Source organism: Antechinus flavipes, chromosome 4, assembly GCF_016432865.1.
Source record: "Antechinus flavipes isolate AdamAnt ecotype Samford, QLD, Australia chromosome 4, AdamAnt_v2, whole genome shotgun sequence".
In the NCBI taxonomy this organism is placed as follows: Eukaryota; Metazoa; Chordata; class Mammalia; order Dasyuromorphia; family Dasyuridae; genus Antechinus; species Antechinus flavipes.
The window spans coordinates 97850474-97877613 of NC_067401.1; the positions used below are offsets into that span (position 1 = coordinate 97850474).

Sequence of the window (27140 nt, forward strand, 5' to 3'; positions counted from 1 at the left end):
ACCAAAAGCCTAATTACAATGTGTCTTAATTTTTCCATGCTGTATGTGAATTTTTAATTAGGAAGGAAATTTGCTTTTTTACCCCCTTCTATACAATATAAAGCTCACATAGCCAGGAAAGTTATTTTAGCACAGGTAGGCAGGAGATATAAGAGGATACAATGCTTATTTTGACCCAGATGCAATCATAATGATTTTTGTTTAAAAAAAGAAAAGAAAAAAACATTCATTCATTGCTCCTTCCTGCAGATGTCTTATTCTTAATCTAGACAACTGCCAGCATACAGGGATATTTGTAATGAAATAAAGATAGAATTTTTTTAGGAGTGATAATGATTAAGAGCAAAAACTTGAGTTTATCCCCTAAGAACCAATAGAATATGTATCCAATCCAAAAAAAATGAAGATGAATAATGCCTTTATAAATTTTCAAATTCTTAGAGATCATCCCAAAACAATGATTGCATACTATTTTTTCAGACAAGGAGACCGAATGCCAATCTTCTTTTTGCTGTATCAAATTGTATTAAGAGGTTATGACCAAATTTACCAATGTTTTCCACTTCTTTTTAGTCATTGTTTCCCATTATGAGTGACAGAGTAATTTTGATTCGGTTAATTAAAATATTAAAAAAACATAACAGGCATGGTATCCACAAAGAAAGTTTCAACTGTTCCAATGTTTAGCACAATGCCTTGTAGAGAGTATGCCCTTAAGAAATGGTAGTTGACTGACTTCCACATTACATTAGCCATCCATCTTGCAGAAACCACATGTCAATAACTAGAACACAGTAAAATATCAATTCAGCAAAATAATGGTTGGGGACAAAGGAAAGCTTAGATATAGATCGTTTTTCTTAAATTCACTTTGCATAAACTTCATGAGAAGAGCTAATATCTGGCTAAATACCGAAAGCTGCCAGACACAGTGAATCAGTATACATTCTGGATGAAGCATTGAGATGTACAATGTCCACCATATTTAAAATTCTGAAGTAACTATTTAGTTCTCCCCCCAAACATTTCCCGTGCCCTCTGGATCGTGGACTATGTGTTTAGGGGAGAGGAAGTATAGCCAGACAAGGAGAAGTTGAGGAATTTAGCATAGTTGGATATAAAAGTTTTTTAAAATAAAATAAAATAATCCCATCACCCTTTCTAAGCTGCTAGACTTGAGCAACTATTTTCAGAAAAAAAGTTAGATAGGGATGCTGAGTCTGCAGTTGCTGCCTGTGGCTGGGAGAGATGAACATGGGAAAGTAGCGTAAAAGGGAGGCAGTAGTCTTACTTTTGTAGCTGGCTGCCCACGGCTGGTAGCCGTAGTAGCCAGTGATGCGCAGGATCCGCTCTTCTATAGATGTGAGCCCCACTGATGCGCTTGTGAGATCCTCCACGGATCGGGACCATTTCAAATCCTCTTTGATCGCTTCGTCTACCACCAAGTACTTGAGTTGTCTGAGCTGGGGGCTGATGTCCGATAGCCTCCGGGGGCTGACATCCGGTGACCTCCTCATGCCACTGAAGCCCGCAGAGATTCCCAAACAAGGGAGTTTAGGGTGAGGGAGGGAAGAGAGGAAGAAAAGAAAGGAAATAAATGAATCCTCTAAGTCGTTATGAAGGAAGAAGGGGAGGGAACCGTCCTCAAAGCTCCAAAATGCAGAGAGAGGCAGAAAGGCCACTCGTTCTTCCTCCCTCCCTTCCCTTCTTCACCCCAGTCACCTTTCTATGTCCACTCCTGCGTCTCCCGCAAGCACCAGGTTCAAGTCCCCTCTGCTTCGCAAGGGGAGCATGAGTTGCATGGGATTATTGAATACTAAGTCTTTAAGCATTGAAATCTCAGAGAAGAAAGGGCCAAATAAAAAATAAAATGCAACTTCTCTAGATACTCTCTCATTCAACCTTCTCCTTTATCTCTTTGTCCCCGACCCACGGGCAGGTGGGAAGGGTGTCACCCTGGGTATAAGGATGGCAAAAAAGAGAGAAACCATTGGTAGCTTTCCGTCCAACCCTACCCCGGGGGCGATTCCCCGTTCCCTACTCCCCAGGCTCCTGTCCACTGGCGCTACTCACATCGAGATGGTTTTGCCCCTGGGTGCGCCGTTTGGAAACTCTCGGATCCCCATAAGGAAGAGCGGCGAGGGGCTGGGCGCTCCCAGACTTCAGGCAGACTGGTGCTGCCGGCGGGGGCTTTCACCGGCCGCTGGGGCAAGGGGGAAAGCGGCGGAGCGCTTCTCTGCGGGGTAAGGCTGTCAGCCAAGAGCCGCAGAAGAGAGCCTTTTGCTGGTCCCTGCGCTTGCTTTGCCCCCTCCCACTAGCCGGTACCCTTTCCTCTCTCCAAAGCCGAGGACTTCCTAGTGTCCGGAGAGATCTAGGCAGCAGGGGACTAAGTCTCCAGCCCGCGGATGTTTCCGGGCAACTGGAAGAGGTTGCGGTCAGCTGCCCTGCTAGGGATGCTGCTGCCCTACTAGGGATGCTGCTGCCCTGCTAGGGATGCTGCTGCCCCAGGCACCAGGGCTCTCTCCCAGCTTCACAGCCCGGTGCAGGCGGCAGGGAGCAGGGGAGGAAAGCTGGCGCTCCAGCAGCACCTGGGGCCGGGCGGAGACTGTACCCTTCGCTGCCGGCAGAGGGAACCAGGCGGGGGCGCTGCTGCCCTCCCCCTCCCATCTGCGTCCTCTACCTTTCAGATGAACCCAGCCCAGCTCAGAGCAACCCAGCCTTACCCAGCCCATCACCCCAACCTTTGCAGGGCACCCATCTCCCGTCCCTCAGTTTGCAACTAGCCAAACCGCACAATATTTGATTTGATAATGTTTGTCATCTTATGGAAAGGATTTAATCTGGCGTGCGGTATAAAAATTACCATCACCACAATTCATTTCTATAGTCATAAAACCAAACTCTGAATGCCCAGTGATTGTCGAATATATAAGGACACTATCAAATCAATGAGGTTGCCTTTGCCTAAATCTCCAGTCTGGTAGTAATCACTAAGCCAGCGTTTGTTCTTAGGAATCTAACCAGATCCCACAAATACTGTTTTCTCTTTTCCTCACTTTTCAGTTTGCACTTATCCTGCTCTTGAAAGAATAATGGCAATATGCTTAAGGAAACATTTATTACGTGTCAACAATCAAAACAAATGAGCATTTATTAAGCCCTTACTACATGCCAGGCATTATACTAAGCACTGGGACTGTACAATACAACCAAGAAGAAAAGCCACTCCATATCCTCGAGGAGCTTACAATCTAATAGAGAAAGCAACACATAAAAAGTGAAGTTGAAAAGGAGGAGGGAGAGTGTAGTGAGTGTATGCAAGATGGGTTCATCTGAAGAATGAGGGATGACTAATCTGAATTCTTCACCAAAAAGGAGGTTTCAGAAAGAACTCATTGATTGGGAGTTGCAATATTCACAGCAAGGTGATGCATACTATTTTCTCTTACATCTTCATCAGCCTTTGCACTTTCTTACAATAAATGTTTTATGATTGCATTGACATTGAACATCATTTTGGCTTTCTGCCTCCCAAGTTCCCCCTTTCACCTCATTTGGTGAATATCAGGAATAAAGACTGGACGTGTGATTTTAATTTGTAGTAAACTCCAAAGGAAGGAAACTTTTTTTGTCCAATGCATGTCAACACCTTTTCTGAAAGTCCTGGAGCACAGAGTGTTTTAGACCACAGGAAATTTAAGTGACTTGCCAAATTTCACTTTTTCAGAATAGCAGGGATAGCAATTGAATTTAGATCTTCTTGGATCTGAGGTCGATTATTTATCCAACAGAGACACTGCTGGTGAATATTATGAGGAATACGTAGATAAATAATAAATATATACAATTGAGTTCTTGATGGCTTATCAAGCGAATCACATAACAATCACTTTGTTCACACACACACACACACATACATACATGATATTCACAAAGACCTTCTAGGTTCCTTCCTAGAATCATTTACACAACAAGAAATTACTACTTCAGATATCACCTAAGCTATAGCCCAGCCAAAGCGTGAATGCCTTTTACCTCCTCAACAAATTAACATCCAGGCTTCTGTGAAGACCCTGCAGGGACAGAACTTTCACTGTCTTATGAGGCAGCACATTCTATTTTTGAATAATTCTGTCAGGAAGTGTTGTTTAAGTGCCAGCAAAATCCCACCTTCTATAGGAAGTCTTCCTTAATACCTCTTAATTCCAGTACCTTCCTTCTGTTAATTATTTCCTATTTATCCTGCATGTAGTTTGCTTTCTATTTATTTCATTGAATGTTATCCACATCACTAGATTGTAAGTTTCTTCAAGGCAGGACTGTCCTTTGCCTCTTTTTGTATCCTCAGTGCTTAGCACAATGTCTATCATAGTAGGTATTTAACAAATGTTTATTGATTGATTTTTTAAATTGTTGTTTTTAATGTTCAGCTAAAACCTGCTTCTTCAGAATTTTCACCTAATTCTAGGAAGGAACCCAGAATATCTCTGTGACTATATTTTTATGTGTGTGAAAACAAATGATTGTAATTATGTGATTCCTCCATGGTAAGCAGACCAAGTTTGTTCTCTCTTCTGTATGACAACTGTTCATATTTGTGAAAATGAAAGCAATTTTCACTCCCTAAATCTCCTCCACTCTAAACCTCAAGGAATCTCCATATAGTATGCGTTCCAGAACAAAGGTAACATGGCCATTTTTTCTGTTGCCAATCAGCTTAATAACATCTCTTCTTAAATATGGTGCCCTGAATTGAACACAATTCTGCCCAGAAAGTCTGACCAAAACAAAGTTCAGGGAAATTATCTTCTCCCTACTCTTAAACACTAGGCATCTCTAAACATAGGCCTTTCCAATGCCATTTTACTCTGTCAACTTATACTGGACTTGCAATCCACTAAAACTTCAAGATCTTCTTTAGACAAACAGTTATATGGCTGTTTCTTCCATCTTAAACTGCTGAAATAGAATTGAAGAATCCCAATATAATACTTTTTTTAAAAATTCTATTATATTTTATTTTATTAGATTCAGCCCAAAGCTGTAGTCTGTCAAAATTTTAAGCATCAAGACTTCCTTATTCCTTTCATCTCTGAGTCATCTGAAAATTTATATACCATCCATACCTTTATCCAAGTCATTAACATAAATTTGGAATGGAAAAGGATTAAAGAAGGACCAGAGGAACTCTCTCCAGCCAGATCTTGATCAATTAATCAGCATTCTTTGAGAATAGTCAGTCATAGACATTTGAAACTACCTCACTCACAATATAGATCTTAATTTGTCCAAAAATATGTCATGAGAAACTTTGTCCAGTGCTTTGCTCTAATCTAAATATGCTAACTAGATCCACAAGACTTTCTAAATCTACTTGCCTGGCAATCCTGTCAGGAAAAAAAAAAGATATTAATTTGGCATGGTTAGTTCTTAATTCAATACATGCTGGTTTATCTTAAGAACTACTTTCATAGCTCACAAAGTAAAGTTTTAGTAATTCTTTCTAGAAATTTACCAGAAATTACCAAGCTAACAATATTATTATTTGAAGTACTCACCATCTTCACCTCTTAGAAAATGGCAATATTTGTCACATCCAGTTCAGTAACATCTTTCTTATTTGCTACAGTTCTTTAGAGATCCCTAATGGCAAAACCTCCAGTTATATGCTAGTTTTTTTGTCTGCCATTCTTCCCAACCAGTTTAGAAAAGAAATGGAACTGGAGAGGAAGAGAAAAAGTCTGAATACAAGTCTTATTTCAAAAATATGACAGAAGGGGACAGTTATATTTTTCACTCTCTTGGCTTATAGGCCAGAAATGGGAATGCTGGGAAACTATGCATGGCTCTCCCCTTTTCTCCCTCCCCATCCTCAATATATTAAAAATTGGCTGAGAGTTAATAGAATGACAGATAAAATAGGGACTATGATTTCATTAGTATAAGAAATTCCTTGAGAAAAAATACCTTCAGATTGTAACCTTCTAGTTGCATTAACACTGCACAGGAGATTTAGGCAATTTACCCAGTGTCACATAACCAGTATGTCTTAGAAGTAAAATTTGAATCTGTATCTTCCCGACTTCAAGATCAGTTCTCTACCAATTGCTCTATATGGTTTTTTGTTTGCTTGTTATTTTAACAAGGAGCAAATATAGCAGAAATCACTGAATGAACCTATGAAAAAATGAAGGTATTTTTCATTAAAGATCTCCCAAAAAGTCATATAGTCTCAGTCATATGGAGGCATCCTAGGCAGGGCTCCCAGCAGGTATGAACTGTGATTCCTCAGTCAGGGGTTATTTTCCATCTTGGCTCCTTTGCAAAAAAAAGAAAAAAGAAAAAAGAAAAAAACAACAACAGCAAACAAGGTCAGGAAGCTGCTGCTTGCATTGATGTTCTTTGCCTCAGTCCTAGCTGGTAGTACTGTTGTCCCCCTAAGGCACTGCAAAAACAATCATAAATACTTCTTGCTCAGGCTAAATCTTTCTCTGTTATTGGACATAGTCTTCAGTCACGAAGGGAGGAAGCTCTGCTAAGTTGGCCCATGTCTACCCCAAGACCTAAGAGATCCTCCTTGTATTCTCATAATGCAATGCTATTATAAGGGCTTGCCTTTCAGGAGACTTTCTCCTTTTTGGCCACTCCTGTTGACCTCTAGACTTACAGAAGTTTACCCAGATCCCAAAGATTCTCCTGGTGGCCTTTGAATAGTATTATTTTGGTTCACAAAGTACTAACCCTCTCTGAACTGATTTTAGTCATATCTAAGTGCAAGGGGGCAGTAGAAAAAACTTTGCATGTATTCCCTTCCTAAGGGGTCCTCAAACTATGGCCTGTGGACCAGATGCACTAGCTGAGGACGTTTATCCCCCTCACCCAGGGCTATGAAGTTTATTTAAAGGCCCACAAAACAAAGTTTTTGTTTTTACTATAGTCTGGTACTCCAACAGTCTGAGGGACAGTGAACTGGCACCCTATTTAAAAAGTTTGAGGACCCCTGAAGATAGGAGGGTGGATTGAGGAATGACAACAGTAAAAAAAAAAAAGAAAAGAAAAAACAATTTGTTGTTCAGTCATTTCTGACTCTGTGAGTCCATTTGGCATTTTCTTGACAAATACTGGAATAGTGTGCCATTTCCTTTTTCAGCTCATTGAAGAAACTGAGGTAAACAGGGTTAAGTGTCTTGCTTAGGGTCACAGGGTTAATATCTGATGTCACATTTGAACTCATGTCTTCCTAGCTTCAGATCTGGTGTTCTATCCACTAAGGCACCTAAATGTAATAATAGCTAGCATTTATGTATAGCGTCTTACAGTTTCCTGCTCAGTGTGTGTGTGTGTGTGTGTGTGTGTGTGTGTGTGTGTGTGTGTGTGTGTGTTTATGTGTGTGTCCTTCTCTCTCTCTCTGTCTCTCTGTCCCTCTGTCTCTCTCTTTCTCTGTGTCTCTGTCTCTGTCTCTCTCTCTGTCTCTCTTGTTCTCTCTCTCTCTCTCTCTCTCTCTCTCTCTCTCTCTCTCTCTCTCTCTCTCTCTTTTCCTCTCTCTCTCTCTTTCTCTCTGTTTGTCTCTCCCTTTCTTCCTCTTCCCCTCTCTCTCTACCTTCCTTTTGCTCTCCTTTTCATTCTTCTATCTCATTTGATCCTTACCATTATTAAGTGAGATAGGTATCATCATTATCTCCACTTTATAGACTGGGGAATTGAAAAGAGAAAAGTTAAGTGAATTGTCTAAGTTACATAGATAAAAATTGTCTGAGGAAGAAATTGAACCCAGTTCTTCCAGATTCAAGATCCTGTATTTTATCAGCTATGTCTCGCAAATGCCTCCAGCAAAGGCCGGTCTCAGTATTGGCTATGTGATTTATTGTATAGCCCATTTTCTTATTTGGTAGATCAAATTACTTTGACTTCATTAGAAAATTATGTGTGAGGCAATTAATAATTCATCATACTTAAGAATTAATAGTAATTGACATTTATAGGTCTGGATCTGTGATTTCATTGGTGCAGGGAATTCCCAGTGAAACAACTCCCTCTATCAACACAGATCAATAACTATTTTGCAATTTATAGTCTTAGAGAATTGCCTGGGAGCACTGAGAGGCAAAGTCATTTGCTTATGGTCACAGTGACAATATGTGCCAGAGACACAGCTGTAGCCAGGTCTTCCTAACTGGTCATATATCCTTTTCCCACTAAGCCAGGGCATCTCTCCAACATTTATATAGCACTTTAAAATTTGTATACTATATCTCATGGAAGCTTCATGACAGTCCTGTGAAATAACCAACAGGTATTATCTTCATTTTATAAATAGGGAAATTTATAATCAGAGAGACTCATTGACTTATCCACAGTCACACAGCTGGTAGTTGTTGAGAACTCTGATTTGATTCTAGGTCTTTAGGGTTCCACGTGTAAAACTTCTTTCCCTATGTTCTATTATCTCTTCCCTGTAGAGTAATAGCAGTCATGTGTGTCCTAAATCTAAAAAGAAACTCTTTATCAAAGAAAACTGCCTATAACTTGAGTTGATCATCCTTGTTCCTTTAAGGCATCTAGGAGCCACAACAAGCCTATTAATGGTACAAGCTGACAAGAATCACAAAATTTGGAGCTGGAGGGGCTTCAATAACCATCTAATCTAAATCAGTTGTTGTTATTGTAGTAGTAGTTCAATCATTTCACTTGTGTCTGATTCTTCATGACCCCATTTAGGATTTTCTTGGCAAAAACTTTGGAATGGTTTGCAATTTCCTTCTTCAGCTCAGTTTACAGATGAGGATACAGGGAAAATAAATAGAATGAAGTGATTTTCCTAGAGTCACATAGCTACTGAGTATCTGAGTCCAGAATTTAATTCAGATCTTCCTGACTTCAGGTCAGGCACTCTATCTACTGTGCCATATAGCTGTCTAAATCATATCTTTCATCAAAAGATGACAAATGACATGTCTAACCAGTCATCCAAACCCTGCTTAAAGATCTCTAATGAGGCAGAACCCACCACCTCCTTAGGTAACCTATTCTGCTTTTGGATAATTGTTGTAAGTTTTCTTCTGATATAAATTCTAAATCTGTCTCGGTAACTTAAACATTGTTATGTGCCAAGACATTTCTTTTCTTGACAAGTTACTCAAGAGAACAGGAATAAATGATAAGATAATGATAATAGCAGAGATCACCTCCTCTATAAAAAGTGTTCAGATAAAGAGAATAAAATCCAAATATGATCAGACATGCTAAACAGAATCTTGAGACTACCTCTTGCAAGCATTTCCATAGAATCTCTGCCTTCCCAGTTCTTCCTCCCTTGTGTCTAATAGGTCACTTTAGTTCATGTCTCGACTCTAACGCTGCGGGGTGAGGGCTACCTTGTCTTTACAAGGCTGGTTTCAACCTTTGGTGTCCAACTGCTACACTTAGTGCCTATCTGTGACTCCAAGAAGCTGTAGCATGCAGATAGACTAAACCAGGTTGAGGTAAACAAGAGATCTCAAACCCTATAGTGAGTTAGGTGGATATCTACTCCAAGCATGAGAAGACTTCCTCTGGTGGAATGAACAGATGAGAACAATTTGTTCCAATGGCCATGAAGGCAGGTGAAGCAGGTGCTCTAGAACACTTAGAGCTTGGTTAGACATCAAGGATCAAGGTCATCCACTGCATTTGAAGTCATCGCCAGATTTTGATTCAGTCCTGTCATTAGACAGTGATGACTCTGGATGAGAGAGTGAAGCTGATGACTTCATGCAATTCTGCTTCACTTTAATCCAATTTATGCATGTATCAAAAAGACATCATTTAGATGTGCCAGTATTTACACAAGAAGACTTGTTACTACTTCAAATAACCAAATTCTACCCCCTATATTCTCCAACTAAATCCTTTTCACTCTGTTTTTTTGAGATATCGCATTCCATTGTTAAGAAATTTTCCTTCATCCTTGATCCCTTCCTCATATTTGCTTCACCCTTTGATCAATTGAAATATGATTTTCCTGCCAAAGGCTCTGAGTCTCCTTATGTCCTCTCCAATACCTTCTGCTACTTTTCCCTTGACCTACATTTTATAAGACTTAGATATAAAGTTCATACATTATTATCTTTTCACAGCCATTTCCAGACCTTTGCTTTGCCACTCTCATTCAGCATTCTCTCCTAGTCATCATGCTATACCACCCCTTCACAATCTTTGTCCCTAGTATTTAATAACCCCCTGGACATTTTCCCATTCTTTTCCGTGATTTTATACACCAAGTCTGTTACTTTCTTAGCCATCATCTTCAGTGGCTTTAATGTTCAGCCTAATAATCCATATAAAAATTTTAAAAATATATTACTAATCCATATTCTTGCAAGTTCTTGAATTCAATTCTTCCAATCTGCATTAGTTGTCATACCACACATCTCATCATCATTTGAAATTGCTTCACCTCCAAGATCTCAAACTCTCAAATTCCTCTCATTGGCCATAATTTCCTGTCCTTCTAACTGTAATCTTGGTCTACTCATGACATTGTGCTCTTGACTTTCATCATGATTTTGAGACTTCCTTATTCTCCCAGCCTATCAAACCAATTTTGATTTCAATATCTTTTCTACAAATTTTAGCTCTGTGACTAGATACTTCAATAGTATATACTCCTTTATTCAAGAATTACTTTCCTATTTGACATTCCTCTGTTTCTACTCTATTAACCTTCAACTCTGGATTTCCACCATCAACTACCTCTTCTTTCTTAGTTGTTGAACTCTGATAAAGAAAATCATCATTATTCTACTACATTTTTCCTTGCTAAATCAAACCCTTGCCACTAATATATATTTTCACAGTATCCTCACTGATATTCTTTCTCTCAGTCTCATGGATCTATCCTTTTCTCTCCTGTCCAAGTAATTTTAGTAATTGCTTTAACTATATTATATTTTTTACTTTGAAAGCTTCAATAGCTCACTACTGAATAATCAATTCAGTCTAAGGACCTTATGCTTATATTCAAGGCTTCATATCATCTTTTTTTTAATTTTTATTTAATAATTACTTTATATTGACAGAATCCATGCCAGGGTAATTTTTTTTTACAACATTATCCTTTGCACTCATTTCTGTTCCATTTTTTCCCCTCCCTCCCTCCACCCCCTCCCCTAGATGGCAAGCAGTCCTTTATATGTTGGATATGTTGCAGTATATCCTAGATACAATATATGTTTGTAGAACTGAACAGTTCTCTTGTTGCATAGGGAGAATTGGATTCAGAAGGTATAAATAACCCGGGAAGAAAAACAAAAATGCAGATAGTTCACATTCGTTTCCCAGTGTTCTTTCTTTGGGTGTAGCTGCTTTTGTCCGTCATTTATCAATTGAAACTGAGTTAGGTCTCTTTGTCAAAGAAATCCACTTCCATCAAAATATGTCCTCATACGGCTTCATATCATCTTGCTCCAACTTATCTTTCTAGCCTGATTGCGAAGGAACAGGAAGGGTGAATAAAATATTGCATATTTTAAAAGATAATCTCCTATGAGAGAATTAAGTGATTCAGTAGAATAGAAAAATGTATTGGCTATTCATATTAAGATTAATGGGTAAGTCTCTGAAAAATCTGGAGAAGTGATTGTGAGACAGGTGTTAAAGTCATGGAGAAAAGTAGCATAATGTGTGGGAGGTCATGGAATGAGGTTAAGAATTGTGAAGAGATAGTATAGGATGATGGAAAGAAAGGAGAGATTTCTGAGTGATGTTAGAGTAAAAAAAAAACTGTAAATCATTTTAAATGGACAATGTGGATGAAGATTAGTGAAGGCTTCCATTAATCTATATTGAACAGATTTTTGAACTTTGAATCAGGAAGACATGAATTCAAATGCTGCCTTAAACACTTACCAGCTGTTATAGCTCTCAATAAGTTACATAATCTTTCTCAGCTTCAGTTTTCTTAGCTACAAACCATGGATTGCACCCCATTTTACAGGACTGTTGTGAGAATCAAATGAAATAACAAATAAAGCTCTTTGTAAAGCTTAGAATACAGTATATGTTAGTTATTAATACTGTGATTATGATTATTTCTATTACTATTATTATTGAAGATTATCTGGACAGAGAGACAAGATAGATGAGATTCTTAGGACACAGAGACATAATACAGAGGTGAAGGAAGACATCAATTATTTGGATATATGCTGGAATGTTCTGTCCTAGGGAAAAAATAATGATTTAATGGTTCATCTTAATTGTAATTTCATCCTTTAAGAGGTACAGAAGCAATGAAAGAAGTAAGGTGGGCTTGTTTTCTGAACCTTATTGGTCCTAACTATAGAAAACAAATTGGTTGCTGGAGTAGAAATAATGGGAACTATGGTGAGAGAAATGAACTCTTTATTTTGGAATTTGTGATAGAGGAGGATACTGCAGCTGAGCACAGTCTAATATGCACTCCACATTTCAGTAGAGTCCAGAGAAAAGATATACAGGATCCCATGGGCTTAAATTTTGCAGGAGGAATTAGCCAAAGTATGGAACATTTTCAACAGAAATTTTGGACACACACACATACACACACACACACACACACACACACAAACACATACACATACACATACACATACACATACACATACGCAAACAAAAAACAACCATAATTCTTATAAGGAAGAAAATGGGAACTGTCTTAAGACACGAATTTAGGTTGCAGAAACCTTACCAAATTGGATTTAAAACAACAACTAAAAAACCCAACATATACAGAAGATAATAGCAAAATCAGAGAATGAATACAAAGCTATGTAATGTTCATATAAGAATAATATATTGATTTTATTATTATTATTAGTGATTATTATATTGTATTTATATATTTTTTTTATTAAGCCTTTTTGTACCTATATATAGTCTCCTCGAAATTTTTGTATTAGTAACTCTGTATTGGGCTCTTCATCATGAGTGTCATGTTCCCTAAAGCTGCTTCCTCTCTTGGGAAGCTATTTTTCTGCATTTCTGTTTGTCAATATTTGTCCTTAGTGTGTCTCTCTTTACTCTGATCTGGAAGTGTTATTTTCTATAATAGAAATTTGCATTTGATGAAGAGATTATACAGTATAAAAAAATCTTTCTGGCAGCAAGGCCTCAAGTCCCAGTGTAAGTCAACAGCAAGCCCCAGTAACGAGGGCCCAAGCTGGCCAAACTAGAAGCAAGACTACAATCCCTGTGCAGCAGGCCATGGATATGCAAGCCAGAAGTAAGTCTTGAGGGCAACTGAACCTGTGTCAATGACTTGCAGAGTTCTCAGGCCACAGAAAGTAAAAGATTCAGACAACTGGTCAGAAGATTACTGCTGACCATTAGTTGGTACTGGGTGCAGGACTCTGTTGCATTGCACAAACAGGGATTCTAGTCACAGTCCCAGAGAAAGAATGAACCTCCGTATGCTACACATAAGGATTCTATCACAAGGGAGTGGGGATCAGGGCCACAGAACCAGGGCAGAAAACAGTGCTTGTGATCACTCACAGACCAGAGTAAAAATCAGAAGAGCAGTGACCCCACGTCTCTATTTAGATCATACCACCTAAAAAAGAATTAAAAACTTATAGGCCCTAAAATTAATTCTGAAAACAATGGAATAAAAAACTTGATGTTTGGGATAGTATCTCTCTATCTCCCAGAGCAGAACCCAACTTCACTTAGGTGTAGAAATCCAACTTATTCTACAGGGAAGTAGGATGGAAAGAGGAAAACAGAAAAGAGAGATCTGAAACAATAGTTGCCAGATTAGGGGAAACAGAGAATAAAAGGAAAACATTTTTTTTGGGGGGGTTATTTTTATTGAAGTTTTTTTTTTAATTTTCAAAACACATGCAAGGATAATTTTTTTCAACATTGACCCTTGAAAAACTTTATGTTCCATTTATTCTCTCCTTTCATCCCATCCCCTCCCTTAGATAGCATGTAATCTAATATATGTTAAACCTGGTAAAAATATATGTTAAATCCAAAATAGGCATACATATTTATACAATTATCTTGATGCACAAGAAAATTCAGATAGAAAAAATGAGAAAGAAAATAAAATTCAAGCAAACCACAACAAAAAGAATGAAATGCTATGTTATAATCCACTCTCAGTTCCCACAGTTCTCTCTCTCTGGGTGTAGATGGCTCTTTTCATCACAAGATCATTGGAACTGGCCTTAGTCATCTCATTTTTGGAAAGAACCATGTCCATCAGAATTGATCGTTGTATTATCTTCTTGTTGCCATGGATAATGACCTCCTGGTTCTGCTCATTTCTCTTCGCATCAGTTCATGTGAGTCTTTCCAGGCCTTTCTAAAATCATCCTCCTGGTTATTTCTTATTTAAAAAACATTCCATAACATTCATATCCCATAATTTATTCACCCATTCTCCAACTGCTGGGCAACCACTTGGTTTCCAGTTTTGTGCCACTAAAAAAGCACTACTACAAACATTTTTCCCCATGTGGGTCCCTTTCGCTCCTTTAAGATTTCTTTGTGATATAGACCCAGTAGAAACATTTCTTGGTCAAATGTATGCACAGTTTGATAGCACTTTGGGTTTAGTTCTAAATTGCTCAAGGAAAACACTTTTGAGGAGAGATAGGGTAAAATAAAAGAGACAGAGACAGAGACAGAGAGAGAGACTCAGATCTGTTTCTTCTCTGAATATGAATAGGATTTTTCATAAGTCCTTCAGAATAGTCATATATCATTGTACTGCTGAGAATAGCAACATTGTTTTCAGCTGGTCATCCCAGAATATTGTTGTTATTTTGTTATATTTTGTATATAGTACATTTCACTTTACTTGAGTTCATGGAAGATTCTCCAGTTTTTGTTTTTTTTTCCTGAGAGCATTTTGCTTATATTTCCAAGAGAACAATACTATTCCATGACAATCATATGCCACAATTTATTCATCCATTACCCAGTTAATGGACAGTCCCTCAATTTCCATTTTTTTTTTACCCTGAGAAGAGAGCAGCTACAAATATTTTGTATATAGAGGTACATATACATATGCCTATTTATGTATACATATTTATATTAATGCCTAATAATGGTATTGTTAGGTGAAAATATACATGCATTTGTAGCTTTTTGGGCATAGATCTTATTTTTTGATCATATATCAATTGGGGCATGTATATTTTTAGATATTTCACATTGTTTTTTGTTTGTTTTTCTTTATTGTGTCTTGATTTCTCTTAAAGTCATCAGCTTCCGTTTGCTTAATTCTATGAAAAAAAAAAAAGTATTTTCTTCAGTAAGCTTTTGTACCTTCTTTCCAACTGGCCAATTTTGCTTTGTAAGATATTCTTGTTCTCATTAGCTTTTTGTATTTTCCTTTGCATCACTCTCAATTCTTTTCCCTAATTTTTCCTCTATCTTTCTTACTTGATTTTCAAAAAAGTTTTTTTAAGAGGCATTATTTAAAGGAATTTGTAGTGATTTGGGGAAGAGATTGGGCAAGTTCCTGCCTTTACTCCAACATCTTGGCTCCACCTTTAAAGAAACTACATCTTGCTAAAAAATATCACTGATAATGAAATGATATCATTTATAAACCTATATTTCCCAAACGATATAGCATACACCTTCTTAAAGGAAAAGATTAATGAATTATAAGTGTAAAAAAAAGTGGGGAAACTTAACCTTTCTCTCTCAGAACTATATAAATCTAAACAAAAGAATTCATCATAAAGAAATTAAAAATAAGTTTTAGAAAAGTTTTGATGAATAGAATTTTAGAAAAATTATATATGAACCTCAGAAGAAAAATTGAATGGGAATAGAAAAGAATTTAACTTTTTCTTAGGGAAATATGATACCCACACAAAATTGATCCAAAATAAAAATCTCACAACCAAATACAGAAAAAAACAGAACTATTAATGCATCATTTTGGGATCATTATTCAATCAAAACAACATTCAGTAAAGTTATAAAAATATGGATTGAAAATTGATTAGAAAATAAATAATCTAATACTAAAGAATTGCATAAATAATAAATAATTTTAATAAAGAGAATGATAACAATGAAACAATATGCCAAAATTTAAGGGACACAGGGAAAGTATTTAGGGAAGAAAGTTATTTTGCAAACATTTATGTCAATAAAATCATGAAATAGCAGATCAGTGAATTGAACATGTAACTAAAAAAAACTAGAAAAAGAATAAATCATAAATTCTTAATTAAATGGCAAGTTTGAAATCCTGAAAAATCAAAGGAAAGATGAATAAAATTGAAAGCAAAAAAAAAAAATCATTAAACTAATAAATAAAACTGGAGCAGGTTTTATGAAACACCAATAAAATAGACAAACCAATGGATAATATGATTTTAAAAGGGTGAATCTGCCAGTAGTGAAGAAAAAATAAAATCATTTATTAGGAGTCATTTTGCCCAATTATGTCCCAATATATCTGACAAGCTAAGTAAAATAGATGAATATTTACAAAATATAAACTTCTCAGATTAACAGACAAGGAACTAGAATATTTTTTTAAAAAACATTATCTTGAAAAATAAATTTGAATAAAGCAGTAATGAACTCTCTAAGAAAAGAAATCTCCAGATGGATAAACAAGTGAATTCTTCTTAACATTTAAAAAACAGTCAATTCCAGTCCTATATAAATCAATATAAACTTTAAAAATAATTAAAGGAGTGCTACCAAATTCCTTCCCTGATATAATTATGGTCATGATACCCAAACCATGAAGAACCAAAATAGGGGGGAAACAACTTCATACCAATTTCTCTAATGTACATTCATGCAATTTAAAAAAAAATACTAGGAAACAAATTGCAGTAATATATCACAAAAATCCATAGGCAAGTAGGATTTATACCAGAAATGCAGGGGTGGCTCAATATTAGGAAGAGTATCAGCATAATTGATTATATCAATAATAAACCAAAAAAATCATATGACTATTTCAATAGATGCAGAAAAATCATTTAACAAAATACCACACTTATTCTTATTAAAATTCTAGAAGGAATAGGAATAAATGAAGTTTTTATCAAAATGTTCAGTAGTATTTATCTAAAATCAATAGCAAGTATTATCTGGGCATAAGATAGAATTCTTCTCAACAAGGTCAGGGGTGAAGCAACAATGTCCATTCAGTATTATATTATAAATATTAGCTATAGTTATAAGAGAAGAAAAATAGGAGGAATTAGAAGAGAGAAAGAATAAACAAAACTATCACTTTGTTGATTATATGATGGCATGTTTTCGGAATCAGTGAATTAAATAAAATTACTTGAAACAACTAACTTTAACAAAGTTATAGGATATAAAATAAATTCATATAAATCATGTCCACATATATTACAAAGGAAGAGATAGAAAGAAAAATTAAATTTAAAATAATGATAGAAAATATAAAATATTTGGGAATCCACCTGCCAAGACCAGCCCAGGAACCATAAGAACATTTGTCACAGAAAGTCAGACCAAAACAATTGGGAAAATATTAATTGGATTAATTAATTAATTGTTCATGGATATCTTCATTTAATATACTTATTTAGCACCAAATAAAATTACCAAAAATTATTTTAAAGAACTAGAAATAATAGCAATATTCATGTGGAAGAAGAGTAAGTCAAAATCTTACAACCAATTACAGAAAAAAAAACAGAACTATTAATGCATCATTTTGGGATCATTATTCAATCAAAACAACATTCAATAAAGTCATAGCAATATGGATTGAAAATTGATTAGAAAATAAATAATCTAATACTAAAGAATGATTGGGTTAAAGGACAAATTACATAAATAATAATTAATTTTATTAAAGAGAATTACAACAATAAAACAACATACTAAAGTTTAAGGGAAACAGAGAACGTAGTACTTAGGGGGGAAAGTTAATATGAAATTAATTAAAGGAATTAATGCGATAAATGTAGAGGAAGATAACTTAGTAGTTCCAGATCATCAAAACAATCTGTTACTGGCTAAAAAATAGAGTGGTGGATTAGTGTAATACATTAGTTATGCAAGATACAATATGAAACACCAATAGTAATCTTGTATATAATAAAAACATAGATCTAAACTTTTAGGACAAAAACTCCCTACCAGGCAAAAACTACAGGGAAAATTGGTAAGCAGTTTATATACAAAATAAGGTCAAAATGGATACATGATTTAAACATAAAGAGTGATACCATAAATAAATTAAAGGAGTGTGAAATAACATTCCTCTGATCTATTTATATTATCACCTTTTATGTTTAAATCTATGATCTGTGGAGAAGGGAATAATGTATTGTTAAACAAGAAATAGAGAACATTATTAGATATAAAATGAATGGCTTTGACTGCATTAAATTTAAAAAGTTTGCACAAATAAAACCAATATAGCCAAGATTAGAAGGAAAGCAGAAAACCAGAAAAATTTTGGCATCAAGTTTTTCTGATAAAGGTCTCATATCTTAAATATGTAGAGAACTGATTCAAATTTATAAGAATACAAATCATTCCCCAACTTATAAATGAACAAAGGATATGAACAGGTAATTTTCAGATTATAAAATCAAAACTGTCTGTAGTCACATGAAAATAATGCTCTAAATCACTTTTGAGTAGAAGAGTGTAAATTAAAATAACTCTGAGGTATCATCTTACACCTATCAGATTGGTTTATATGATTGGTTTGCTGGTTGTCTTCCTTTGTTCTTAAAGATGACTAAAATGATATCATTATGGTCAAGGTATAGTGGGTCCAACCATGGCTGATCAGACCAATAAGAGTTTGTAAGACTACTATATGTCAGCCATGAATATGCCATATGGACATTTGGAATAGAGATGTCTCTAAATGTGCACATCTTACCATTTTTATAATGAATTTTGGAGGGGAGGTAATTCTCTTTTGGGGGAATAGTGAACTTATCATACCCCAAACATAGCATGGGTTGAGTTACAGTCAATCTCCATAGTTCTTTTTTCTGGGAACAGATGTCATTTTCTGTCCAAAATCTATTGGAATTGCTTTGAATCACTCAACCACTAAGAAGAACTAAGCCTTTCATACTTGATCATCATACATTCTTACTACTATTGTGTACAATGTATTTCTGGTTCTGCTTTGTTTCACTCAGCATCGGTTCATGTAAATTTTTTCATGCCTTTCTAAAATCAGCTTGTTCATCTTTTTTTGAACAATAACATTCCATTACCTTCATATGCCACAATTTGAATCCAATTCCCCAACTGATGAGCATCCACTCCTTTTTCCAATTCTTTGCCACCACAAAAAGAGCTGCTACAAACATTTTTTGCATGGATTTTTCTCTTCTTTATGATTTCCTTGGGATACAGACCCAATATGGGAAATTGCAAGGGGTGGGGGCTAGTATATACAATCAGCAGAATTTAATCTCAACATAGTAGGTCATTCTTGAAGTTAAATCTTGAAAATGGCTAAGAATTATAAAAGGTAGAAGAGAGGAGGGAGAAGTGTGAAGGTAAAATCAGTCAGACTGGAGCAGAGTATGAAGAGCTATGAATACCAAACAAGGAAAGTTGTGTTTTATCATAGAGGGAATCAATAAATTTTTTTGAGAAATGGAGTGATATATCCTTAGCTGAGTATTAGGAACAGCATTTTGGAAGTGATCTGAAGGACGGATTAGAAAAGGATGAGATTGGAGACGTGGAAACTAATTAGGAGGGTACTGATATAATTCAGAAAAGAAAGGAAAAGAGCTTGGATTGAGATGGTGGTCTAATGAGTGGCGAGATGGTGAAAAATGAAAAAGATGTGGAAGTTGAATTGACAAAACAAATAATTGATTAGATAGTTTGGGGCATGAAGGAGGGTTGAAAAGGTACTAAAAGAAAGCTATTACCATAATGTAGGTGAGAACTGATGATGTCCATAATGAATGTGGTAACTGTGGTAGTGAAGAGAAAGGGGAATATGTGAGATATTTTGTGGAGATCGAAGTGACAATATTTGGTTACTAGTTAATTATGAATTATGAATGAGAGTATGGTATTTAAGACAACATAAAGATTCTATACCTGAGTCACTAGATAGTGGTATCTTCATCAGCAATGAAAATTTTGGCAGTAAGATGGATTTTGGGGAAATACAATGATTTGGGACTTACTGATTTTGAAATTTCTGGGATGCATCCAGATTGAAATACTTAGTAAGACCTTTGTAATGTGGAACTAGAACTAAAGACTAAGGATATATACACAGATTTGGAAATCATTTGCATAGAGATATTAGTTGAACCCAAGAAAGCTAATGAGGTCACTGAGAGAATTTTGAGAGAAAAGGGAAATTAAGTGGGGGAATAACATGCATAACAATTCAAAAAAAGACATTGAGAAGGAATAAGAACCAAGAGAATGCAGTTTTCTGAAAATCCAAAGAGAAGAAAGAATAACCAGGTAGAGAGAGAAATCAATTATGTTAAAAGTGTCAAAGTTCAAGAAGTATGAAGTTTGAGAAAGGCAATTGTATCCAACTATGGTGAGATCATCAGTGACTTCAAACACAATAGTTTTTTTGAGGTAGTAGAATTAGGAAGAGAAGGATTATGGTACTGATGGCCTCATTTTTTCTATAAAATATGGCACAAAGTCTGGTACTAAGAAATAGGGTAAAAGGTTAGTAAAGGTGGCTGGTTTGAGATAAGAAGAAAATATTTGGAACAGGCCCTGTGGGAAGTGTGATACAGAGTCAATTAGGGAAGGATAAAGGGATTAACATACAGCATTTGAGATTCCATAACATAAATTTATAATGGGCCAACTCAGCACACTTGTGCAATTTCACTGGTAAAGACAATTTCTGATGAGGAAATTCTAATAATGTAGATCAGTTCGTATACTTTAACTTATATAATCCTATAGAGTTGACTGGGGCAAACAGAAGTTAACTGACTTCCCCAGTATCACAGTCAGTATACGATAGTGGTAAGAAGTAAATCCATAGGCTCACTTTATCTATTGTTCCATATTCATTCAATTAGTAAATGCTTGTTGAAAAACTAGCTGGATATAGCTATCATTTCAAATCATTTTGTACCATTTCCTGGAGATGAGGGGTGAGAGTAGTTTCTAAATCGGAGAGGAAGGAAACTAAAAAGGAAAAAGAAAAAAAAAAACATATGTAAGTCTTTGTAATTAAAAAAAAAGAGAAATGATAAATTATTTTGGTGATATTTATTTAATGGCCTCTCCAAAGGCAGCTAATAGTATAGTGGGTATACCCCCTATCCTAGATACAGGATCTAGAATTAGGAATATCTGAGTTCAAATATAGTCTCAAACATTTCCTAGCCCTGGTAACCTTGGTAAGTCACTTAACTTCTGTTTGCCTCAGTTTCCCCAATTGCAAATTGGGGATTAATAATAGTGAGAATCAAATGAGATGAATTGTAAATAAATAAATAAATATTTATAAAATTCCTATAGAGGCCCATCATTTTGAGTCTATGGTTCAATTAACCATAGAATGGAATGTTCCTTTTTTATTTTTATTTAACTCTAGATTAATTGCACATTCCCAGTAAAGGCTCCGATGGTGTTTTCTTCCCTCTGAAAGAATAAACCACTCCATTGTCTTATTCCCATCTCTTAACACTTCCTCTGTATTGTCATGCATGATTTTGTTTTATATTTGCTTTCTACCATTAGAGCTACAATTGTATTTGTAGGGATTGAGGAGGTGAAAATTGCACAAAATTGCCCCACTTCTTCCTGTTTGTTGAAATTATAGGATGTAAGGATCATGCAGCTAAATAGATAAAAAAAAAAGCTGTTAAGATCTTAAAAAATGGTTTAAAGACAAGCTTATACTTTGATACCTTTTTCTATGACAAAAAGTTCTTATATCATCCTTGATGGAATTAAAATGCAGGTAGCTCTTTGCAGGATCACACTGGATAGAATGCTAGATCTGGAATCAGGAGGACCCGAGTTCAGATTTGACTTCAGACTCTTAATAGCTGTCTGACTTGTTACTTAGGTCTGTTTGTTGAGCTGGAGAAGGAAAAGGCAAACCATTTTTGTATATTTGCCAAGAGAATCCCAAATGGAATTACAGAGAGTCAACAAAAGTGACTTTGCAAATGAAAAATAAAACAACTTTCTTTTGAGACAGGACATGGCTCTAAGTAATATGAGTTCTGACAGATAAGGCAGCTATGGAAGAATAAACCAGTTCTTAAGAGGGAATTATATATTGAATGTCAAAGAATGGAGTATTTCTCTTTCTCCTCATTTCCATTGGTCTTGATGTCCTGCAGCAAATATGTTTGCCTAGTAGAAAATGCGGAATCTAATAGGGAGCAGGTCTAGTCATTCATGAGATTTTATAATTTGAGAATAAATAATATCACTGGATATCAGGAACTAAATTATAGAAAGTGTAAGCCCTGAGAGCCCAGCCAAAACAACCTGCCCAGCACAGACACTGCTCCCAGGGTGAGCAGCCTGAGAACAACATAAGAAGGTCAAAAACATCAGAACTTGGAAGTGGTAGAGGTGTGAATTGCCAGTATCACATGTTCTCTACATGTGCACAATATTTTAGCATGTTCTATATGCCTGACAATTTTTTCTACTAACTCTATGTGGTTATGGAACAATATGCCTTAGGTTCATGGAAAAGAATGTGTTTGTAGGCATTTAGCAAAATCCCTTTCCTTGAAACAATTGGATCCACTGACTGATTTGCAAAGGGGAGCTTGTGGATTAGTTTCCAGAGCATGGCATGAAGTATCTTAAATATGTTATCTTCCTTAAAGATCCAACTGGAGAGAACAATTTGTAGGGGAGGGAGATTGGTAAACTCCCAAAGTTGTCTACTAGATTATAAGGTTCTATAAGGTAATGTTAATTTTCTCTGTTCCTTTAACTCTTCAAGCTAGTGTTCAATGAATATTGATTGCTCAATAGCAAGAAGAAATAGAAACTGAATTTTTATTTTTGAGCATAGTCATCTCAATTTTTTCCCATTCAAAATCTTCCAAAAAGGGTTCCTACAAATTATCACCTAGAGAAGACTGAAAAAAATTAATAAACTATTATCTCCCCACATTTTACTTACTCTTCTGCAGCATAATTCAAGTGAATAGGATTTTTTTAAATTATAAAATGCATTGGTAGAAATGGCTAGAAAGATAAATTCAAGAAATGAAAAACTGATGATGCCAAAAAATTTTCAGGGAGAGACTACATCATGAACAGCATGCAAATCTATATGTGACCCTTAGTAGAGAAACATATCCAACTTTACTTCTGAGTATATGAATTATACACTTTGTGAATTATGTGCTGAAGATTTTAGGTTCTAAAACAGTTCTCTTTTTCCATATGATATATTTCTGAGCTGAATTTGCTCAGTGTGATATTTCTTGAAGTGAAGCATCAAGGTGGCACAATACGGAGACTTTTAGATCTGAAGTTAGAAAGACCTGAGTTCAAATTGCAAGTTAACTAATTAGCTAGCTAGTTAGCTGTGGGACCCTGGACAAATCATTCAATCTATATCTGCTTTAGTTTCCTCATTTGTAAAAGGGGGATAGTAAAAGCATCTTTCTCCCAGGATTGTAAGGATCAAATGACACTATAATTTTAAAGTATTTCGCAAACCTTATTTCAGTGTGTGTATGTGTGTGTATGTTAGCTATTATTATGAAATTCAACCTGATTTTTTATATTTACATAAATAAATATAATTAAGCAGCTAAAGATACAAGAAATAGCAAAAACATTAATAAAGTATTTCAAAGTTAATTGTAAATGATTTTTAGATTATCTTCCCCATTGTACTCTGCTGACTTCACAAAGAGCAAAAAAAAAGAAAACAGTGAAAACACTGTTTCAACTTTAATAGAGAGAAAATCTTGGGTCAAATAATCTGGGTTCAAATAATTTATTTGATGATTGTTGCTTATATGACCTTAGGTAAATGACTAAAATTACCTGGATATTCGGTTTTTTTTCTCTATAAAATGAGAGATTTGGATAGAAGACCTCTGAGTAAATGTAGCACTTTATATGACCTTGATATTCTGTGGTCAAAACTACTACTTTGGGGTCTACCTAGGGAGCAGGACTGGATAGCTACTTGGGATGCAATACATGTGATATCAGGTATGATTCCAAGCTTGACTCAATCCAGCTTATTCCTATTGCATCCTATTCCTATTCCATTCCTTTCCCTATAGCATTTATATGGCACAGTGAATAGAGCATCAGGTATGTAGTCAGAATATTAATCCTCATAAGTTCCAATGTACCCGAGACACTTACTAGCTATATGATCCTACTCAAGTCATATAACCCTCCTTGCCTTAGTTTCCACATCTATAAAATGAATTAGAGAAGGAATAACAAACCACTCCGGTATCATTGCCAAGAAAATTCTAAAAGGGGTCATAAAGAGTCAAACATGACTGAAAAGCAATTAAAATTTTAAAAAAATCCTATTGCACATTTGGAAGCAGCTGGTAGTTCACAATCTTTATGAATTTGCTCATTATGAATCGATCATGTTCACATCACCCTCCCTCTTTCTGCTCATGCCCACAAAATTGCTTTTTCCTGCATTTTTGTCTTGGGTTTTCAATCTAATGGTGAAACTTATTCTTGTCATAATTCATAACAATCTTGGCTCTGGAACCCATCCCACTTTGATTCTAATATATCGCTTATCTTCAAATGCTTCAAAAAGATTTTGCATTTATATGTATTTTCAACAAACCCTTTGGTACAATAGAAACAAAATTATCAGCTTTGAGTTTCTGAAGTTATAGTTTGTATACTGTAGGGAGGTCTAGAATATTAACTTTTGCTCTTCATCTTCCCTGTTTGATATTTTTGAGGTATGCCTAAACGTTAATTTATCACATTTGCCTGTACCATCTCTAAACATTTTTATTTTAAAGGTAATTAGGTTGCCTATCTTGGCTCACTAAATTTTGCTGATTGTTGTTCAGTCACGTACGACTCTTAATGACTCTATTTGGAGCTTTCTTGGCAAAACTGTTGGAGTAGTTTGCCATTTCCTTATTCGGTTCATTTTATAAGTAAACTGAAGCAATCAGGGTTAATTACTAATGTCTTAAGTCAGATTTAAACTCAGGAGGAGGAGTCTTCCTGACTCCAGGCCCAGGGCTGCACCCACTGTGTAATTTAGCTACTCACATTGACCACCCCACCATTTAGTTCTACTTACCACCTTCATGGTTATTCAATGTCTTTCTAGTCAGTCATTCAATAAATATTTATAGAGGGATTTCTATGTGCCAGGAATTTAGCCAAGAACTGGGGATCCAAAAAGAGACAAAAGACAAATCTTGTCCTCAAAGAGCTCACAGTTTATTGGAAAAGACAACAAGCAAACAAATTTGCACCAGTAAGTTATATACAGGAAAAATAGGAAATAATAAAACAAAGACTCTAGAATTAAAGGAGGTTAGAAAAGGCTTTCTGTAGAAATTGGGATTTTAGTGGGGATAGACTAAAGGAAAGCCAGAAAAAGAGCAGATAGAGAAGGGAGAACATTCTAGGTATGGGAGACAGAGAAAATGCCCAAAACCAAGAGATGGGATGTCTTGTTTGTAGAACATCTAGGAATGTCACTAGATCAAAGAGGACATATTGAGGATCAAGGCTTAACAAGATCAGAATGGTAGGTGGGGCCAGATAATGATATATAAATCCACCAAATAGAGGATTTGGTAATTGATCCTGGAGATTATAGGGAGCTACTGGAGCTTATTGAGTAGGAAAATGATATTGTTAGACCTATAGTTTAAAACAATCACTGGTGATTGAATGGAGGATAGTTTGGGAAGTGGAGACTTGAGGTAGTTGGACCCTTCAGTAGGTTATTATAATAGTCTAGGAATGGGGATCTGCATCAGAGCAATGGCAATATTCTTCTAAATGTAGCTCGACAAAGTTGATGCTGAATACTCCACAGATAAGATACCAGCGGGGGCAACCTAAAGCACTTTTTGCATTTTCTTTTTCCACACATCTCCGAAGTGTTTCTTAGATATTCTGGTATGTTTTCCTAAAGCACGGGAACTCTCTTTTAAACTATTCCTTTTCCTTGTGAGAAATGATGATGATGATGATGACAATAATTTTATATTTTATAACATTCCATAGCATATATATTTTATATTCTTATAGCACTTAAAGATTTATAATGCAGTTTACATTTTATCCTAGAATGACAGCTTGCTACTCATTTAATGTTAAATGCCAGACAATTCAGTTCTATGCTTTCTGCTTTTCCAGGGAACTTTGAGATTCCTTCTGCCTTTCTACCCCACTCATTTCTGAAAAAAAAAAAACTCAAAAGTAAAAAATACTGGCCAACTAGAGTTTACAATATCAGCTGCCTTTTTCCTTTGAGAATAATAGGATATTGGAATCTTAGTAGGATAGTGTTGAGACTATTGGAAGCTCATTTGCTACACATCAAAAGTTAATGGGGGTCAGAGACTCAGAAAAAGCATTTTTTCTTGTATGGCCTCTTCTAATTCAAAAATTTGAGTAAATCAAAATGCAAGCTTGGAACTATAGTTTCCAGATTCTAGTGCATTATTTCTTACCCTATTTGCTTAGCTCTTCCTTGGCTCTATATCCCTTCCACATGTATTATGGATTCTAGTTTTGATCTATCTTATTACATTAATCAATTTAAAAAAATTGCTTTCATCACTGTTGAATTTCCAGGGTAGGCACCTTCTCCCCCAAATATAGATTGTAACTTATGTATAATTTAGAATTATAAAGAACCATCCTGAGATTAAATAATCTCCTCATGGCTATACAACTAGTCAGTTTTAGAAGTTACAAGTTACTCTATATATTACACCCGTGATATCAAACTCAAAAGGAAAGGAAGGATACTATGTCGTGCATGAGAATTCCTGTGGACCACATATTGACTTAGAAAAACAAATACTGACATTATATTATATTATATTTTTATTTATTTTGTTAAATATTTCCTAATTTCATTTTTACAGCAGTTACCTGGTACCATGGATAGAGCATAAAGCTTGGAGTCCAGGAGTCTTATCTTCATGATTTTATAACTGAAAAAC

At 35.6% G+C, this 27140-nt stretch overlaps 1 protein-coding gene across 1 annotated transcript in view; it reads right to left on the reverse strand.

The window, feature by feature from the left end:
- Positions 1-2508, reverse strand: part of SLC35F3 (solute carrier family 35 member F3) — a 520309-nt gene extending 517801 nt beyond the window's left edge. The window contains exons 1-2 of the mRNA XM_051993588.1: positions 2074-2508; positions 1292-1521 (exon numbers count right to left, since the gene is read on the reverse strand). Of these exons, the coding sequence (XP_051849548.1) occupies positions 1292-1521; positions 2074-2126 (283 nt within the window). The 5' untranslated portion in view covers positions 2127-2508. The remainder of the gene's footprint in view (positions 1-1291; positions 1522-2073) is intronic.
- Between the last annotated feature and the right edge of the window lie 24632 nt (positions 2509-27140).